Here is a 19,092-nt window from a genome sequence, read left to right on the forward strand (position 1 = left end):
CATTCAACTATGTAAATAAAAAAGTATTTAACAAGAATATTTCATTCATTCAGATCTAGGATGTGTTATTTTAGTGTTCCCTTAATTTTTTTTGAGCAGTGTATTACACTGTTGATGTTTATGGAGTACAACATGACTAGTTAGCTTGTATACTCCGAACAATAACACCTGTGTTGCTGTACCAGAATGTGTATACTCTATTATAGGTTATAGACAAGAGAGGAGGAAGTGGTGGCTTGTTAGAGCACAGACATGGTTCTAATGTCAGTGGTGCTCCTGAGGAACCCTATAACAATAGAAATGTCAATGGGGCCTCTGTCTAGCATTGGGAACCCTCAGTAGTCAATGTGTGATAGGATGCTGAGTGCAGGAGTAAACTAATGAATGTGGGCTTTCTGTACATTGTCATTTATTTTCCATTCCATCGTTTGCTCGTCTTGTAATTGGTTATATGAACATGATCAGAACAGTCATTGATTGATAAGCCAAACAAAACGTGATGTATTTGAGTTTCTCTGTCAATAGTACAATATTGCTGCGTGCTCAGCCTCTGTCCTTGGTCTGCATCACACAGCCTGGGAGTCCTCAGTCCTGTACGACTCATGAAACGCATGGGTAGATTGTTGAATGATCATCATGGATCCGGTCCATACATGACCAGTTTGATGTTCTCAGTTTAGCCCAGAGAACTAAGAATCAGGCATCTCTCTGTATACAGTCAAGGCAGTGCTGTTGCGTTCCTACAAACTGTGTACATTAACACCCGGGTCAAGCCACCCATGATTGTCCAGCCTTGTTGTAGTCCTGACTCCACTCCACCTATCCTGACTCTACTCCACCTATCCTGACTCTACTCCACTCCACCTATCCTGACTCTACTCCACTCCACCTATCCTGACTCTACTCCACTCCACCTATCCTGACTCTACTCTACTCCACCTATCCTGACTCTACTCCACTTCACCTATCCTGACTCTACTCCACTTCACCTAGGTGGTGGAGCGATTTTAGCTGGGTTAGACAATCATGAAATGTGACCTGATTTGCATTTTGTGGGAGAGAGTAAGAATGCACTCTGGTTTCTGGATGTGTGTGAGTTATGATATTTACTATGACATCAGCCTACCTTCACAATAAGCTACTCAAATGAATGTGTACACTGCATTTTTCCGGACAAACTTCAGCGAGGCTGAATTGTCTGACTCCTGAAAAACAGACACAAAGGTGGAGTTAGTGAATAAGTCACATTGTCTGCCTGTCATGGATCAATGTATAGCCTCAAATCTATGAGCTTAACAATGACCGACACTTGTCTGTCTGGTCATGGCGTCACTTCTGTAGCCATGCAGAGCAGAGGGGGCTGTGATGGGTAGCCTAACAAAATGGCAGGTAGGCAACTACAATGTTAGTTATCGCATGTGATGCCTGTCGGATACGATATAATGTTACCATGCCTAACACAGATGTGCGAAACAGAGGGATACGTTAATTTCACTAGCTACATACACCCAATCTCGGAACTTTGAAAGCAAGCTTTTTAGCTAATTAAAACGTGTGTCCTTACACGTTTTTGAATCATTTGAGTTCAGATATTTGACGTTAAAGGCTAAAAAAATGAGTAGCAAAAAACAAGAAATTATAAAATAAAATAGTTTGACAACCCTGTTTGTAAAGCTTTTAAATGATATCAAACTCAACCGTTTATCTTTTCCAGTGATTAAGACATGGATGTCTCATGGTATGGTGGGGTATGCAAAATGGGTCAACTTTGGGATACTCTATCTCCAGGATGTTTTGGTATTCATCTCCAAAAAGTTACTTTCTGACCACTTCTACCATGGGCAAATATGTATGGAAAGTTTAGTTCAAATCAAGAGGAATGTGGTCAAAAAGTAATTTAAATCAAATGGAACAACACTAAATCAATGAATATATTTGCATAATATCAAATCAACTAACATAAACCTCATGGCAATCCCTCATTGCCCAATCATCCTATCAGATGTCTTAGTCCAACATCCTCTCACTCTATCTCTTACAGTCAGTAGACATGGAGGATGGGAAGCCTGATCTGCTGCTGGTCAAAGAGGAGACAGTAGAGGATGTACCAGAGAGCATTGATCTGCTGAGTGGACTAAAGATGGGGGAGCAAGGTAAGGGAGAAATACATATAGCCTACATACAGTAATAGATCTTCAATGAGAATAGTGATGCGCCAGGCTTTTTTTTCTGAAACCAGTACAACTTATGTTTGCATAATGTATGAACTTGACCAGGTAATTGACTCAAACTTCATAGGTAGTTTTTTCTGCCATGTTTGTAAAGTCTGTTTTCTAACCTCTTCCTGAAGGTGGTTGGCTGGAGGCTAACAGAGAAGACTGGGCAGCCATCTTGGATTCCCAGACTGGTGCAGCCAATGGCCCAGGGGATGACGTCACTGAGTAGGACAGGACCAGAGGCGACATAGTGGAGGTCAGTGGATGGTACAGCGTCCTCAACTCTGAGCTGGGGAACAACACTGTTAACCACAACCAGAAACCGACAGTTGAGCACAAAACAACAACCAAACTTAGTCTCCATGACAACAGACTGGCTGAGACCAGGGCAATGTGTAGATTTGGTGTGCAGGGAGGTGTCAGTATGCGGCGGAAGAGATCAGACAGATTAAGCTAGCGAAGCTCCGTCCTGCTCCTATAGTTGTGATTCAGAGAGACTGATGGCAACTCAGGTTAACCCCCTAACAGTTGCTGCCTTCAGCCTGCCTTCTATAGTATCTATCAACTGGAACATGGACCCTGCAACAACACAAACCCTCCCTGGCCTTCATCCTCCTCACACTCACCTAATGTTAAACCAGACCTCAGACAATGCCAGTGCCTCAACACTAAATGGCAACATAAGCCCATTGACAAATTACAGTAGTAGAGAAGGAATTGGTAAAGGTGGCAGCGCCAAAGAGAAGCGCTTCCCGTGTTCATTCTGTGAGAAAGCCCAAAACAAACACCTGGTCCACCAGAGGATGCACACTGGGGAGAAATCATTAGGCAGACAAATGTGCCGGGCCAGTTTCTCACACTCGTCCAACCTGAAGAGGCACCAGAGGGTCCACACAGGGGAGAAATCTACATCTTCCCCAGTGTGAAAAAAGTTTCTCCCACCAGCACCAGCTGAAGATGCACCTGAAGGTCCACACGGGAGAAAGACCATTTGCCTGTACACACTGCAGGAAGTGGTTCTCAAAGAGGAGCTCTCTCAGGATACACCATCAAAAAATGCACATGGCCCATATATAGAGTATAGTGATCTGTAATGTAGTACTAGTTAGTTTGTAGTTAATTTAGTTGGTTTTGGATGTATATGGAACTGGATGAGGTGAGCTGAGGAAATAATGAGTATGATGTGGCAGATCCAGTGTTGCTGATGGGAAAGACTGGACCTCTGAAGCAGCTGGTCACAAACTATGAAACAGAAGCCTTCAATCTTCTTTCCTGAATCGAGACCGAACCACGAGGGACAGAGAATTCACCACCACACAGAACACAACCAGTGGACAGGTGGACTGAACAACCTGGTGGTCATCAGAGTGACAGAGGCTCCAGTCAGGGATCCAGTCTGCAGCCCAGACCCTTCTCTTCACAGTCTCAGTGCAGGGATGAAGCAGGGCCTGGGGCTGATAGAGATAGACCCTCCTGTTCCTATGATACAAACACCACAATATCCATGATGAACAGAGCAGGTCACTCTGGGCTTCAGCCTTCACAGAGAGTGGTGGGAGACTACCACCAGGGGGGTCTATCAGGAAGTCTGTCTTCTCCTTACCTCAGGGTTACCCCACCAATACAGACAGGGTCAGGATGGGTGTTCACCACACGAGGTACCTAGCCTATAACATGGCAAACAATCCCAACAACACCCAAGCAATGGCTAGAGGTCAAGGTAGGAGCTCAAAGACTAACCACCTGAGGGTGATCGCTCCAGCGTCTACCTCCTCTGGCGTCATCGGGTCACAACTTGGGAGGCTGAGCATTAGGCCAGATGCCGACAAGCCGTATGTCTGCCCCACGTGTGGGAAGCGCTTTGCTGAGGCGAACTATGTGAAGAAGCACCAGACCGTTCACACCAAGGAGAGGCCCTTCATGTGCAAACTATGTTACAAGAGCTTCTCCTTCCTGAGTAACCTTACCAGACATAGGAGTGTTCACAATGGGGAGAAATCATAGCAGTGTGGCTAGAGAGGTATTATAGTCATCATGTGAAGTGTCTTGGGGTAAGAGTTGTTTTGGATTACTAAGTCCCTCAGTTGAGCATCTGGGTACGCTCACATTCTCAAATGATATAGACTTGTTGTTTGGTGTGCTGGCATAGTACGCTCCCTCAACTTGAGACAACTGTGGCATTGTGTTGTGTCATGAAACTGCACATTTTAGTGTCCTTTTATTGTCCCCAGTACAAGGTGCACCTGTGCTTCTTGATATGCCACACCTGTCAGGTGGATGGATTAGCTTGGCAAAAGAGAAATGCTCACTAACCGGGATGTAAACAAATTTGTGTGTATGGAACATTTCTGGGATTTTTTTCTTCAGCTCATGGAACCAACACTACATGTTGAGTTTATATTTTTGTTCAGTGTACATCACCTCAACAAGGTAAATATTCAAATGTCCTTGTTCTAGCCTAGGTTTACTGTCTCTCTAAAAAAAAAAAAAAAAAAATGCATACAAGCCTGTTTCAAATTACAAGTTAATGAGGGGTAAGTGGTTAATTACCCTCCCTCATAAACAAGTCATACAATCTGACCCAGTTTGAAGAGATCAGTCAGTCTGGAATAAAAAGTACAGGTGGACTTTTGTTCATGTTCAAAAATTTCACTGAAGAGAAGCTGCATGTAGGCCTACCAAATGTCTGATCAACAGAAATGTATCTAAATTAGGAGTTAAAGTAGCCTAAACCACTCGGTTCAGTGCGGAATATCAACAAAATAAATGGTGGACCGAATTGCGCATGTAGCCTACTTTTTCAGGTCATTTGTTTAGCAATCCGTTGAAAACATCACACAACACTGATGATATGCGAAACTGAGCCTAGGCAAACCGTGTTAAATAACAGCAAACGGGATCCTCCCTAAGATTAGCATAACCCAGGCATTTTATCCGGGTTTCAAGCTTTTTTGGGGTTATTGTAAACAGGATATGATGTTCATATGGGTCAACGCAAAAGCAGAATACTTTAATATCCCAAATAAAAACAGGATATTGGTGTGCATGTAAACATGGTCAATGATTAAGAAAAATTTGTTAGATTGCTGGCAGAGGCAATGGGGTGAAAGTAAGGTGGTATAATATAAATGAAATTGGAACAGAAGGGATGAGATTAGGGCATATGGGATTGAATTCTTATTTTGAAATTGATAGGGAAACATGGTACTGGAATTAGGTTTGTAGGGAATTATTTTACTTGAAATTCTGGGTTAAGAGAATATAGTAGTATAGACACCCACAATGGAGGTGTCATAACCTAGTGGTCAAAACAGGGAAATGGTTCCAAATGTTTTTCCACCACATTTCCCCCCCCCCCCCCCCCCCCAATAGGACACTATAGAAACACAATAAAGGCTGTACAATATTCAGCTCTATTTACTCTGATTAAAAAAATGCTAATTAGCATCAGTCAGTCGACATGCAAAACAATAAATCCCTGCAAGCTCCTGCACATCATCTCTAGCTGACACCTTTGCTAACAGGTATTGTGTCATTTTAAAACTTGCTCAAGACAGTTCAGATTTTTCTATTTAAAAAAATGTTTCCAGTTTACTACATTTAGCTGACATTCGATAGTTAATCCAGGGATTCTTTGCCTCGATTTGGCAGTCTGGTCCAGATCATCATGGCATTTGTAGTTCTTTATGATAGGCGCATTAGATGTTAATTAGCACTTCATTTTGGGGGGGTAAATACAGGCAGATATAAGTCACCTTGTCCTAGAGAGATTTACACGGTTATCAAAATGTCGTGCCAGGGTGATCCTACATGAAACACAGACCATATATTTTTTTTCCCCCCCAATTTCGTGGTATCCAATTGTTGTAGTGGTGCTACAACTCCCGTACGGGCTCGGGAGACCTCCCGGTCGCGGCCGGTTACGACAGAGCCTGGGCGCGAACCCAGGGACTCTGATGGCACAGCTGGCGCTGCAGTACAGCGCCCTTAACCACTGCACCACCCGGGAGGCCTCAGACCATATTTTAAGTGTTTCTAAAATCCTCTAGGGGGAAAATGAATGGTGGAAAAACGATTGGAACCATTTCCTTGTTTGACTGCAAGGTTTTATGGGTATGACTCATACTATGGTCCTCCATGGCAGTGGCGTGTTTTCATGGATGCCAAGGGAAGACAGGCTTCCCCAAAAAATGAAATATATTTTGTCTCTGTGTTTTGTAATTTTTCTTCAATTCGCAAGAGGCTGAAAGAATTTCACAGGAGATAGCATCTGAGCGAGCGAAACAGCGCTGTCTGTGTTGCTGTCTATATGTGTAGGCCATCTATCTGATGCTGTCTGGTCCAAACGAGTATGACATTTTTGCCGCCCATAGCATTGAAAGCAAGGGAAGCCAGCGAGCATCTTGCCTCCCTGTGCCAATCAGCGTTGAGCTAAACTGAGCGAGCTCAACTATGAATGTTCCCGATGCACCAAAAAGAAAAACATGTCAAGGGAAGCCAAGGTTGGATTTTGGCATCACTCCTATCAAATCCCATTGAAAGTATACGTCATCGACAGAAAAACTTGAATTGTTGCATCTCGTTGTGTTGCTGTCTTCTGGTGCCAGCTAGCTAAAATTGTCCCTTTCCTAAATTAGCCATGGATGGAGATAGTTCTCCGTACTGGACATTGATTATAACGGTGATTCTGGTCCATTGTTGTTTGACCCTTGCCTGATTGGATGTAGCTAGATGTAGGCCTATTAGGCTAATGTTAACTAGCTAACGTTGCCCATGAATGGAAGTTCGACTAGCGAGCAAGCATTTTAGCCAGGTAGTCTAGGACAACAAAACATAAAAGTGTGTACTGTATGACAGAGTGATAGAGCGTTTCGTCAACATGAAAGAGGATGGCTTTGGCATTTCTCTACAAGTAGGGTGAGTCAACATGTTTTTCTACTTGCATGGACGCGCACACAGAAGTCAGAAGCATTGACAGACACATCATATTTAGCTTACGTTGATTGGACTAAATTGTTTTTGTTATCTTTTAGTTGTCACTGTATTAGACTAAGCATAGGGGATGTGATGATGAAATGTTGCTGGAATAGTGACGGCAGCTTCTGTTTTCTTTGAACTCTGTGGTTCTAAATCAATAGTAGTTTAGTGGTCTGAAAATGTTAACATTAACGGGCTTAACCATGCTGTAGGTCATGTAACTCTGTTACTGTACATGCAATATGCATTGTGGACTGCACTGGACAGAGGTTGCTATCGGGTTTTGTGATAAAACAAAGGTATGGTTACATTTATTCTGCCACTGTCTTATTGTCTCTGCCTTTAGGCCTATAATATATATACACAACGCGATTATCACAACACCGGTTGTAATATGTTTTTTGGGGGGAGAGGGGCAAGGCTAGGCTTCCCCAGTGATGCATATGTCAAAAAAAAATGTACGCTACTGCTCTATGGCAGGATTTCCCCAAACTACATCCTGCCCCTAACAGAGCTGATTCAAATAACCAACTCATCATGCTTTGACTATTTGAATCAGCTGTGATGTTCTATGGCAAAAACAAAAAAACGTGCACCCATGGGGGGACCCCAGGAAGGGGTTTGGGAAAACCTGCTCTTTGTGGAGGCCGTGACCGACCTCACACTCCAGTACAGTAGGTGGCGGTGTATGTACCTTTCAGTTGATGGTGATCTGCCAATATACATTTGAAGAAGTAATAGTAAACGGAAGTGAACTGCCCAATAATCATTTCCAAGTTAGCGTTTTTATTGTTGTTATTATTCAGACATTTACGCCATGGAAAAAAATACGTCTCATTTAACTGCACAGCATCACATACTTGTCCCAGGTAGTCTTTAATTCGCGTTGGTGACCGGACTTGGTTGATGTTATCTAGGTAACGCTTACTAGCTGCTAACGTTAGCTAACAATGGCTGACTGTATGGTTTTTCACACGCAAATAGCCTCCATTATGGAGGTGTTAGCGAATGCAGCAGTGACAGAGGTCTGTAAACTCGTAGACGACGACTATGCAGTGTTTCGTTTGGAAATAACTCAAAGCCAGAAAGAAAACAGGGTATTGCGGAGGAAACTACAGCAACTGGAACTGAAGGTGGCACGGGAGCGCGCAGAGACAATGCAAGAGCGCGGCCTCGCCATTCGTCCCAGTAGTGTCAAGATCCTCGACCGATACAGAGGAATGGCAAGAGGTACATTTTGCAGGAGGCCTGTGGCCCGGTTCCCCTCTGGGCATATGACTTTAAATGTATTAACCACTTATGGTTAAAGGGACACTTCACCACCAGACACTATTTGGGGTGTTTAACCACTACCTACATAATTCTGAGTGATGCGTTTGACATAATTATGCACTATAGCGGTGTTTTTACATTTTAGTGCCGGAGAGTTACACTGATGACGCTATCGGTTGATTGAGCCTGCTGTCGGATCTAAAAATGAATGGAGTCATGTTTTGTAGCAATTATTGTGGCCCAATTGTGTTTAGCTAATTGCACGATCAGGAGTAGATATGAGCCGTTACAGGGCTTGACATTCAGGTAAATTTGCCAGTACCATGAGAAAGTTACTGTTCCTAGCCAATATTACAGGAAAGCAAGTTGTACACGCAGAATTTCAATCATGGCTGATTAAATGTTTCATTTGCAGTCTGCGCAAGTACCTTAGCCTATTATAGTCAACCATACAATCTGATCTTTACACTGTTTGGAAAATGCTTCCCGTGGTTACTTTTTATATTGTCATGTCAGACACAAATTCAAGCAGCACTGGAAAGCAGGGATCCCGCTCTTCTCAATAATTGTCTTTGCCCGAGATTACATTCAAGAGTGTTGCGCAGCGACTGTGTTTACTGGAGTTGTACAAGCCAGTTCCACTGCGTTTATTGTTCCCCTCTACTCAGGGACTGATTTAGACCAGGAACACCTGGGCTGGGTTTCACAAGTATTGTAGCACTAAAAAATATTTTCTCCGTTTAGTTAATGGAATTAAGATGACCTCAGTGCAATGATGGTTTTGGGAAACCCCGCCCAGGTGGGTGCAATTCATTATCAGGTCGAACATTAACTAGTAGGCCCCAGACCTCGAAGGGTAAGAGTTGAATACCCCTGGGCTCGGTTTCCCAAAAGCGTAAGTTAATTGTTTGAACCTTTGATGGCGCATCATATCTCAGAGCTGTATCCCAAAACGATTGAATTGCGTCACTTTAACGTTCTATGACCCGTTGAAACAAATGAGCTTGGAGACAGGACGCAGAAGGTGAGTTAAATAAACATGAACAAAACAGGAGAAACGTTTTGAACGTGAACAAAACCACGACGGAACCCAAACCGGTTGTGCGCGTGCGCTATCGTGCATAAATGTATTTTGTCCCCCTACACCAAACGCGATCACGCCATGCAGGTTAAAATACCAAAGCAAACTCTGAACCAATTACATTAATTTGGGGACAGGTCGAAAAGCATCAAACATGTATGGCAATTTAACTAGTTAGCTTGCACTTGCTAGCTAATGTGTCCTATTTAGCTAGTTTGCTGCTACTAGCTAATTTGTCCTGGGATATAAAAATTGAGTTGTTATTTTACCTGAAATGCACAAGGTCCTTTACTCCGATAATGAATCCACACATAAAACGGCCAACCGAATGTTTCTAGTCATCTCTCCTCCTTCCAGGCTTTCATCTTTGTACTTATATGGCGATTGGCATCTACACTTTCATAGTATTACCACGACGACCGACAAAACAGTTCGTCTTTCAATCACCCACGTGGATATAACCAATGAGGAGATGGGAGAGGCAGAACTTGCAGCGTGATCTGCGGTCAGAAATATAAATGAGTTCTATTTTAGCCCTTGGCAAAGCAGATGCTTGTTGGCGGCGTGAGCAGTGTGGGTGCAATAATTGAATAACATGTATTTCTAAATTTATTTTTGCGACGTGTCTGATCAGCATGTTAGGCTACAGAGGGCTAAATAAATGTAGAGTAATCAAGGTGATGAAGTCCAGGTGTGCATAATGATGGTGCTTGGATTGGTGAGGAGGAGAGGGGGGGGGGGGGGGGGGGGGTAGGCGTGACACCTGGCAACCCCATCAGTTGAGACTTCAGGTCTGTTCGAAATCCTCGGGCTGAAAGTGCTGGCTACAAACACTGAAGTTGAGATATTTCTCAAGGAGAGTCTCCACCTCTACTACGTCTTGAAATCACAATGAATTCTGGATATTGTGGTTCGCTTACAACCAAGAAATGTCGACGGCCCGTTTTAACCGGTGAAATGCAGAAACGCTAAATTCTCAATTTTTATGACATGCTATGTAAATAACATTAATGAACATATAGAGTGAAATGGAGCAGCAGTGAAAATGCCCTTTAGCCAGAATTTGGTCTTGGTCAGTTTTTGGATACTATGTAGTAATTCCCCTGATTACTTATCTGTCCTGCACAAAGACATATCATATTCTAACCAGATTCATGACTTACTGCACTTCTTATTATTTAATCAATTAAAACAATGTGATGCATGGAACATATCGATCTAAACTCAGCAGAAAAATAAATGTCCTCTCACTGTCAACTGCGTTTACATGTGTAAATATTTGTATGAACATAACAAGATTCAACAACTGAGACATAAACTGAACAAGTTTCACAGACATGTGACGAACAGAAATGGAATAATGTGTCCCTGAACAAAGGGGGGGGGGGGGGGTCAAAATCAAAAGTAACAGTCAGTATCCGGTGTGGCCACCAGGTGCATTAAGTACTGCAGTGCATCTCCTCATGGACTGCACCAGATTTGCCCGTTCATGCTGTGATATATTACCCCACTCTTCCACCAAGGCACCTGCAAGTGTAACTCTCATTCCTTCGACGATAAACGCAAATCCAACCATTACCCCAAATCCGCGACTCGTCAGTGAAGAGCACTTTTTGCCAGTCCCGTCTGGTCCAGCGACGGTGGGTTTGTGCCCATAGGCGACGTTGTTGCCGGTGATGTCTGGTGAGGACCTGCCTTACAACAGGCCTACGTTCTTGGTGTAACTCAGGCAGTTGTTGTTGCCATCCTGTACCTGTCCCGCAGGTGTGATGTTCGGATGTACCGATCCTGTGCAGGTGTTGTTACACATGGTCTGCCACTGCGAGGACGATCAGCTGTCTGTCCTGTCTCCCTGTAGCGCTGTCTTAGGCATCTCACAGTACGTACATTGCAATTTATTTCCCTGGCTACATCTGCAGTCCTCATGCCTCCTTGCAGCATGCCTAAGGTATGTTCACGCAGATGAGCAGGGACCCTGGGCATCTTACTTTTGGTGTTTTTCAGAGTCAGTAGAAAGGCCTCTTTAGTGTCCTAAGTTTTCATAACTGTGACCTTAATTGCCTACCGTCTGTAAGCTGTTAGTGTCTTAACGACTGTTCCACAGGTGCATGTTCATTAATTGTTTATGGTTCATTGAACAAGCATGGGAAACAGTGTTTAAACCCTTTACAATGAAGATCTGTGAAGTTATTTGGATTTTACGAATTATCTTTGAAAGATAGGGTCCTGAAAAATGAACGTTTTCTTTTTTTGCTGAGTTTATAAATAGTAGTGTATATCAAGAAGTAATCTGAAGTATTACCTTACATCCTTGCCAATTCTACAGTGTCAATAGGGTACAATATACTGTTCCACACTGACAGTAGCTAACCTAACCACCTCTTTTCCCCCAATCACTCTCTCAGGTGAAGGACATCTCACTGGAGGCCACAGGAGCTTTGTGAAGCCAGCGGAACACAATACATGGAGAGATGACCAACCAATCACTGTTGATGAGGGGAGTGGAACCTCAACCCAGCATGTTATCGTGATAGAGGTTTGTGTAATAGTATTACATCAAAATTACAGTACATCAAATGTGGCCAGTTTATTTCAGCAAGGCTCCCCTCAGCTATTCATTTGCTTACATGTATATCCTCATTTATCTGCCATAGGGGAGCTTGTGAGACATGATCTAATTAAACTAATATGCACCTGTAATAACCTCTTCTCTTCTTGTGTCAGTCAGCAGATGCTGCAGGTCCTGGGGTTAAGCAGGAGAGGCCTGAAGGAGAGGAGGACCCATGGCACAGCAGAGACATCCAGACTGGAACGGCTGGAGTGCCCCCTGTAGCCAGGGATGACCGCGCCACAGTGCAGCCCAGGACCCAACGCAGCATCACGGAGGTCAGAGACAGACACAAGTCAGAGACAGACACAGAGACTTTAACTGTAACGCAAAGGCTTTTACACACAGGCTCTGACCACAGATCAGACCCAGAGAGACTGGGCTGTCTTCCTGCTCCCGGCTCAGAGTATTTACTTTACAGTAACCCGAGCCCGAGGACGGTTCCTTCCCATCAAGATGCATTAGAGACTGGCAATGATTTGTCTTGTTCTTCTACTACAGAGATGGACCCTGGCAACATATCCTTGTGTTTAGAGACACAGACTGATCTGTCTAGAGGGGACTGGAACCGGTACAGTAGTAGTGTATACTCTGAAGGGAGCCTAGATAAGAAAGGGGAGGGTCTCGTCGTAGATGAAGTGACTGTGAAAGTGGAGGGTGACACTCCTCCCACATGGAATGCAGAAAGTCACCTAGGATACGGACTCTCACAGGGCAGCGATTTCTTAGATTACAGGGAAAGCTTAGCGACTAATCCAAATGTCACAAACCACTCCCCTGTACACACACTTGGAGATTACCAGCCAGTGTCCACTTCGATGGGGCCTTCCAATTCACACGGACGCTGCCTTTTCGATCAGGTATTGAACTCAAACGACTGGGCTGGAGCCCAGGCTCGGGGAGGAGGAGTCACATCAGGCAATAGTAAAGAGAAACGGTTCCTCTGCATGTTCTGTAACAAAGGCTTCAGCTGCCCCCAGAAAGTGGAGATCCACCAGAGGGTCCACACAGGGGAGAAACCCTTCAGCTGCCCCCAGTGTGAGAAGAGGTTCTCCCGCCAGAACCATCTGAAGATGCACCTGAAGGTCCACACGGGAGAGAGGCCGTTTGCCTGTGTGCACTGCGAGAAGAGGTACTCGGAGAAGAGCTACCTCAGGATACACCAGCAGAAAAACCATTCCACTCTATAACATAGACCGTAACCATTCCACTTGATAGCGTCTGACGTTTAGATCAAACCCTACTTTAACCCCTTACACTTGTGAGAATTGGCCTATATGGATAGGGCTAAATCAAAATGTTTCTTACAGAAGAACTAGGGATTGCATAACCATGGTAGCAATCAAAAGGGAACAGTTTGGAGATTATGGGAAAATGATTAGACTGAGGGTGGGGACACAACAGTTCTCCTGATACAAACCTGAATCCAAACATTACATGGTTGATTTTATGCACATTTTACATTTACTCTACTTTGCCCCATTTGTTAAAAATAAAATCAGAACATACTTTGGATACTTTCAGTAACAAAATAAGAATATTCCAGGAAAATGTGGGGTTGGTGCAACATAAGACAAAAAAATGACCAGGGTTTGAGTGAGAGAACTAACTGGTGTTTCCAAGCAGCAACACACCTCTCCAAAGTGTACACAGTTATGAAGTAATTTCAATGCACTTTTATGACTTAAGGAAGTGTCTTCAACTTTAAGGTGATTTTCTTTTTGCTCTCCTAGCTGTGCCGTTGAGGAACTAGATCAATCACACTTGTTTTAATTTTTTAATTTTTTTAAAATTTGTTATTTCACCAGGTAAGTTGACTGAGAACACCTGGGGAATAGTTACAGGGGAGAATGAGCCAATCGTAAACTGGGGATTATTAGGTGACCGTGATGGTTTGAAGGCCAGATTGGGAATTTAGCCAGGACACCGGGGTTAACACCCCTGCTCTTACAATAAGTGCCATGTGATCTTTAATGACCTCAGAGTCAGGACACCCGTTTAACATCCCATCCGAAAGACAGCACCCTTCACAGGGCAGTGTCCCCAATCACTGCCCTGGGGCATTGGGATATTTTTTAGACCAGAGTAAAGAGTGCCTCCTACTGGCCCTCCAACACCACTTCCAGCAGCATCTGGTCTCCCATCCAGGGACTGACCAGAACCTGTAGTGGTTTTGTTTGGAACACAGCCCTGCATCCCCGCCTTTACACAATTACTGTTGTTTAGGAAATCCAAAAACGGTCCATTATAAATCACAATCTGGGCCAGGTGTTCATAATTTGAAACCTTGCTCTATTGCCAACATCAATTATAAAAGCTAAATTATAAAATACGATCTTAGTGTTAGGTTTCATAAGGCAATTCAGAGAAGCAGATCATACTTTTGCTACGCATAGAATGGAGTCATAAGTAAATTCAAATGCGTGGTCCAAAAAAAATCACAATACAACAAACGGGCTCATTCTGTTCAAGACAACTCAGGGTATAACCCCATGTCATCTTGTATCTAGGGCTGTTGCCGTGACCATATTACCGGCACACAAGCAGTCATGAGTCATGACCGCAGTAAAATGCCACTTGCCATGGTAATCTCCTTTTATGCACTGGACATGCTTTGGTAGTACCCAACTTGCTAATGACCATCAGGTCCTAATGACCTGGTACTCGGGGCTCTATTGTCCCTCAACCACTCTGACAGCAATGCAAATGCAATGGAAAATCACGTCAAACACTGATCATCAAAACAGAGCGCCTGTAGTACGTTTTAAAGCTCACCACACTGTGATAATCAAATTTGAAGAAAGAAGTTCAACAGCAGGTTGAAGCAGTGTGAAACATGGTTGTTGTGGATGTTGTTTTAAATCCTAACACAACGGAATGGACAGCACTTCCTACGGTGATGATTAAAAATCAAAACACCCATACCCATAGTTTATGCGCCTAATTGTCGATATCCTATAGTCCCACCATGCAGCCCATATATGTTTTTGCTTTCTAAGGTATTTGTTGCCAAATAACTCAAACTAGCATATAGGACCTGTTTCAAATGCTAACTTTTACGCTCAACATAGCCACTTCATCTGCGCGGTCGCTCAGTAATGGGAAAAATATCCTCTCTATTTTTATTCAGCTGAGTTCAATTCTATTATTCTTACTATGAAATCAAATAATGTCACGGGACTTAAGCATATGTTGTCTGCTAAATGAACAAGAATATGGCCTATGTCATGGAGCAGAGCCAGATAGCATAGGCCAACTCACACTCTGTTCTTCTGAAATAAATGTTATTCATATCATTAATGTTTTATGTAGATGTTCCGAAGTCTGAGGCCTGGGGATGCTAAACGCGTTTATGTTCATTAACGGTCAGTTACGGTGAGACCTACAGTCTTTTGCATGACAATAACCGGCTGCCAACATTTCATGACCACAGACCTCTTAAATGTTCAGCATTTCCCTCAATTTACATTCCCCTCACTCAGACAATAAAAAACATTAGCAAAAGTTGCTCAATTAGCAGGAGGGTCAGAGGCATCTGCTTGTCATGTGGTGCTCAAGTTCAGAACGTCTGTCAGTCAAAACCCATCCAGCTCTGAGACCCTGAGCTCTGACGTCATGTATAGCATGTTACTGTACAGCCACTTTGTTCCAATTTAAGTGCTTATCAGTGTCAAAATCTGCCATTTTTAACCCGGGCAGGAGTGTAAAGGGTTAAAGAAAAACAATACTTTTCATTGTCAACAGAAAAGATCCACGGATGCATTTGGAATAAGGAGAGTAACATATTTCATCGTTGAATATTCCTGAGTAGAATATTGCCTACAGACATTGTGATATACACTGAGTATACCAAACCGTACGAACACCTTCCCACAGTTGTGTCGTGGACCATTCCTGATGTACACGGGAAACTGTTGAGCACCTACTACCATACCCGGTTCAAAGGCACTTAAATCTATTGTCTCGCCCATTTCACCCTCTGAATGGCAGACATACACAATCCATGTCTCCAGACTTCTTTAACCTGCCTCTCCTTCAACTACACTGGATAAAGTGGATTTACCAAGTGGCAAAATTAAAGGATCATAGCCTTCACCTGGATTCATTTGGTCAATCTGTCATTGAAAGAGTTCTTAATGTTTTGTACACTCAGTCTGTTATATATTGTGGTTGTACTGTGTAGGATATATGATGTTCACTACCTCCATTCATTACTTCCATTGACCTACTTCATTTTTTCCCCAGGACACTTTTAATGAGATTTAATGTAGTTTATCAAGTTCATGCTGATTTTTTTGTTGATGTTTGTGTGGTTTTCATCTGGTGTATTTAAAACTTGTTTATGTTTAATAAACACCTAAATGGGACTTTTCATTCTAAGACTTTCATTGAGACTCTTTTAGTACATCTGATCTCACCCTATTCTGCATACACTGACAGTGCTTTATAACCATTATACACTTACTAAATATACCCGCACACTAACACCTACTGTACACCTCATAGTTTAGTCAGGTTTGTCTGATGATGACTTATCGTAGCCAACTTATTTTTTACCAACAAAATATTTATGTCTACCGTGATAATAATGCAATTTAAAATCAAAGGACCAGACGAAACAGGACGGATAAAAAGAGAAGTAAGGGGTAGAGGGTATGGTTTAGGGTATGGGTTTACGTTGGGCGGACACGGGAACTAGGAAGGCACAAAAGGGGAGGGGGAAGACAGAGTCAATCAGGGACACTAGGCTATATGATAGGTTGGACAAGAATTAAGTAATTCTGTAACTACAGTATAGGACAAAAAATGTAGTGGGGATGGGTAAACACTCCATGTTGAAAGTGTTTCCATTATCTGTGTGTATGTACCTGAGGGAGTGTATGTCTGTATAATCTGTATTACCTGTCTCTTCCAGGAGGAGGAGGGTCCAGAGGTACTGCTGGTGAAGGAGGAGGGGTGTGAGGAGAGTCTGGGGAATCCTGAGGGGAACATGGTCACGGAGGACAACCAGACTACACCTCCTCCTGAACCCACTGAGCAGCACAGGACCACACACAGTCTCACTGAGGTGAGCCTTTGAATTATCAAACCATTAAAGATGGTCAAGTAATCAAATCAACTAACTTGTTTGCATAGTACTCATAGCAATCCCTCATTGTCCAATCAGAAGATGCTTATATCAGATTTCTAAGTCCAACACCCTCTCACTCTGTATCTCTTACAGTCAGTAGACATGGAGGAAGGGAAGCCTGATCTGCTGCTGGTCAAAGAGGAGACGATAGAAGACGGACCAGTGAGCATTGATCTGCTGAGTGGACTAAAGATGGGGGAGCAAAGTAAGAGAGAAATACATATAGCCTACATACAGTAATAGATCTTCAATGGGAATAGTGATCCACCTGGCTTTTATTTTCTTTAAATGCAAAAAAAACCCAATTATAATATTTACTTCACAAGGTAATTAACTCAAACAAAAATGTAATGTGTAGTTTTTTTCTGACATGTGAAGTCTTTTTTGTAACTTCCTGCAGGTGGTTGGCTGGAGGCTAACAGAGGAGACTGGGTGGCCATCTTGGATACCCAGACAGGTGCAACCAAGGGCTCAGGTGACAACATCACTGAGCAGGCCAAGACCAGAGGCGACATAGTGGAGGTCAGTGGATGGGACAGCGTCCTCAACTCTGGGCTGGGGAACAACACTGTTAACCACAACCAGAAACAGACAGTCAAACACAAAGCAACATCTGAACTTAGTCTCCATGACAACAGACTGGCTGAAACCAGGCGTAGATTTGGTCTGCGGGGACGGGGCGGTGTCAGTATGCAGCAGGAGAGAACAGACACAGACTCTACTAGCGATGCTCCGTCCTGCTCCTATAGTTGTGATTCAGAGAGACTGATGGTGCCTCAGCTTAACCCCCTAACAGGTGCTGCCTTCAGCCTGCCTTCTATAGGATCTATCAACTGGAACATGGACCCTGCAACAACACAGACACTCCCTGGCCTTCATCCTCCTGACACTCTCCTGTTAAACCAGACCTCAGACAATGCCAGTGCCTCAACACTAAATAGCTACACAAGCCCATTGACAAATGACAGTAGTAGAGACGCTATCAGTAAAGGTGGTAGTGCCAAAGAGAAGCGCTTCCCATGTTCGTTCTGTGGGAAAGCCTTCAGTTTCCCCAAACAGGTGGAGATTCACCAGAGGATTCACACAGGGGAGAAACCATTCAGCTGCCACCTATGCCAGGTCAGTTTCTCCCACTCGTCCAGCCTGAAGAGGCACCAGAGGGTCCACACAGGGGTGAAACCCTTCAGCTGTACCCAGTGTTACATGCGCTTCGCCCAGGCTGGTGACCTGAAAAGGCACCAGAGGGTCCACACAGGGGAGAAACCCTACAGCTGTACCCAGTGTGAGAAGAGGTTCTCCCACCAGCACAAGCTGAAGATGCACCTGAAGGTCCACACGGTAGAAATGCTGTTTGCCTGTACGCACTGTGGGAAGAGGTTTTCAGAGAAGAGCTACCTCAGGATACACCAGCAGAAACACCATAACATAGAATGTAGCCTTTTCACTCGTTAGACGTTTAGATCGAATCCTGCATTAAAGACAAAGATACATTAATTGTCAGCAGAAAATAGCCACAGATGCATTTGGAATAACAATAGTAACATATTTCAGTGTTGAATATTCCTGGGTAGAATATTGCATCCAGACATTGTGTGATATATAAGCCTAACGAGTCTGTTTCAGATTGTGTTAATACTGTGTAGGCTATATGATGTTCACAAATGCCTATTTCATTACTTCCATTCAACTATTAAATGTTTTTCCCAAGACACTTTTTAATGAGAAAATTAATAAAGTTCATGAAGTTTATGCAGATTTACGTGTGGTTTTCATATGGTGTATTTAACATAAATAAACAAACTGGGAC

At 43.4% G+C, this 19,092-nt stretch overlaps 1 protein-coding gene across 3 annotated transcripts in view; it reads left to right on the plus strand.

The window, feature by feature from the left end:
* LOC110534464 (zinc finger protein 528) overlaps positions 1 to 19,092 on the plus strand; it is a 115,559-nt gene that overhangs the window by 14,565 nt on the left and 81,902 nt on the right. The window contains exons 1-6 of one of the 3 annotated variants that reach the window (XM_021619335.2): positions 7,138 to 8,423; positions 11,952 to 12,082; positions 12,271 to 12,432; positions 17,070 to 17,222; positions 17,379 to 17,490; positions 17,686 to 19,041. In XM_021619335.2, the coding sequence (XP_021475010.2) occupies positions 8,144 to 8,423; positions 11,952 to 12,082; positions 12,271 to 12,432; positions 17,070 to 17,222; positions 17,379 to 17,490; positions 17,686 to 18,737 (1,890 nt within the window). In that variant the 5' untranslated portion in view covers positions 7,138 to 8,143 and the 3' untranslated portion in view covers positions 18,738 to 19,041. Of the gene's footprint in view, positions 1 to 2,041; positions 2,154 to 7,137; positions 8,424 to 11,951; positions 12,083 to 12,270; positions 12,433 to 17,069; positions 17,223 to 17,378; positions 17,491 to 17,685; positions 19,042 to 19,092 lie in introns of those variants that run through there. The other 2 variants (XM_036934476.1, XM_036934474.1) reach the window with 2 other exon arrangements.

Source organism: Oncorhynchus mykiss, chromosome 10 (assembly GCF_013265735.2).
Source record: "Oncorhynchus mykiss isolate Arlee chromosome 10, USDA_OmykA_1.1, whole genome shotgun sequence".
In the NCBI taxonomy this organism is placed as follows: domain Eukaryota; kingdom Metazoa; phylum Chordata; class Actinopteri; order Salmoniformes; family Salmonidae; genus Oncorhynchus; species Oncorhynchus mykiss.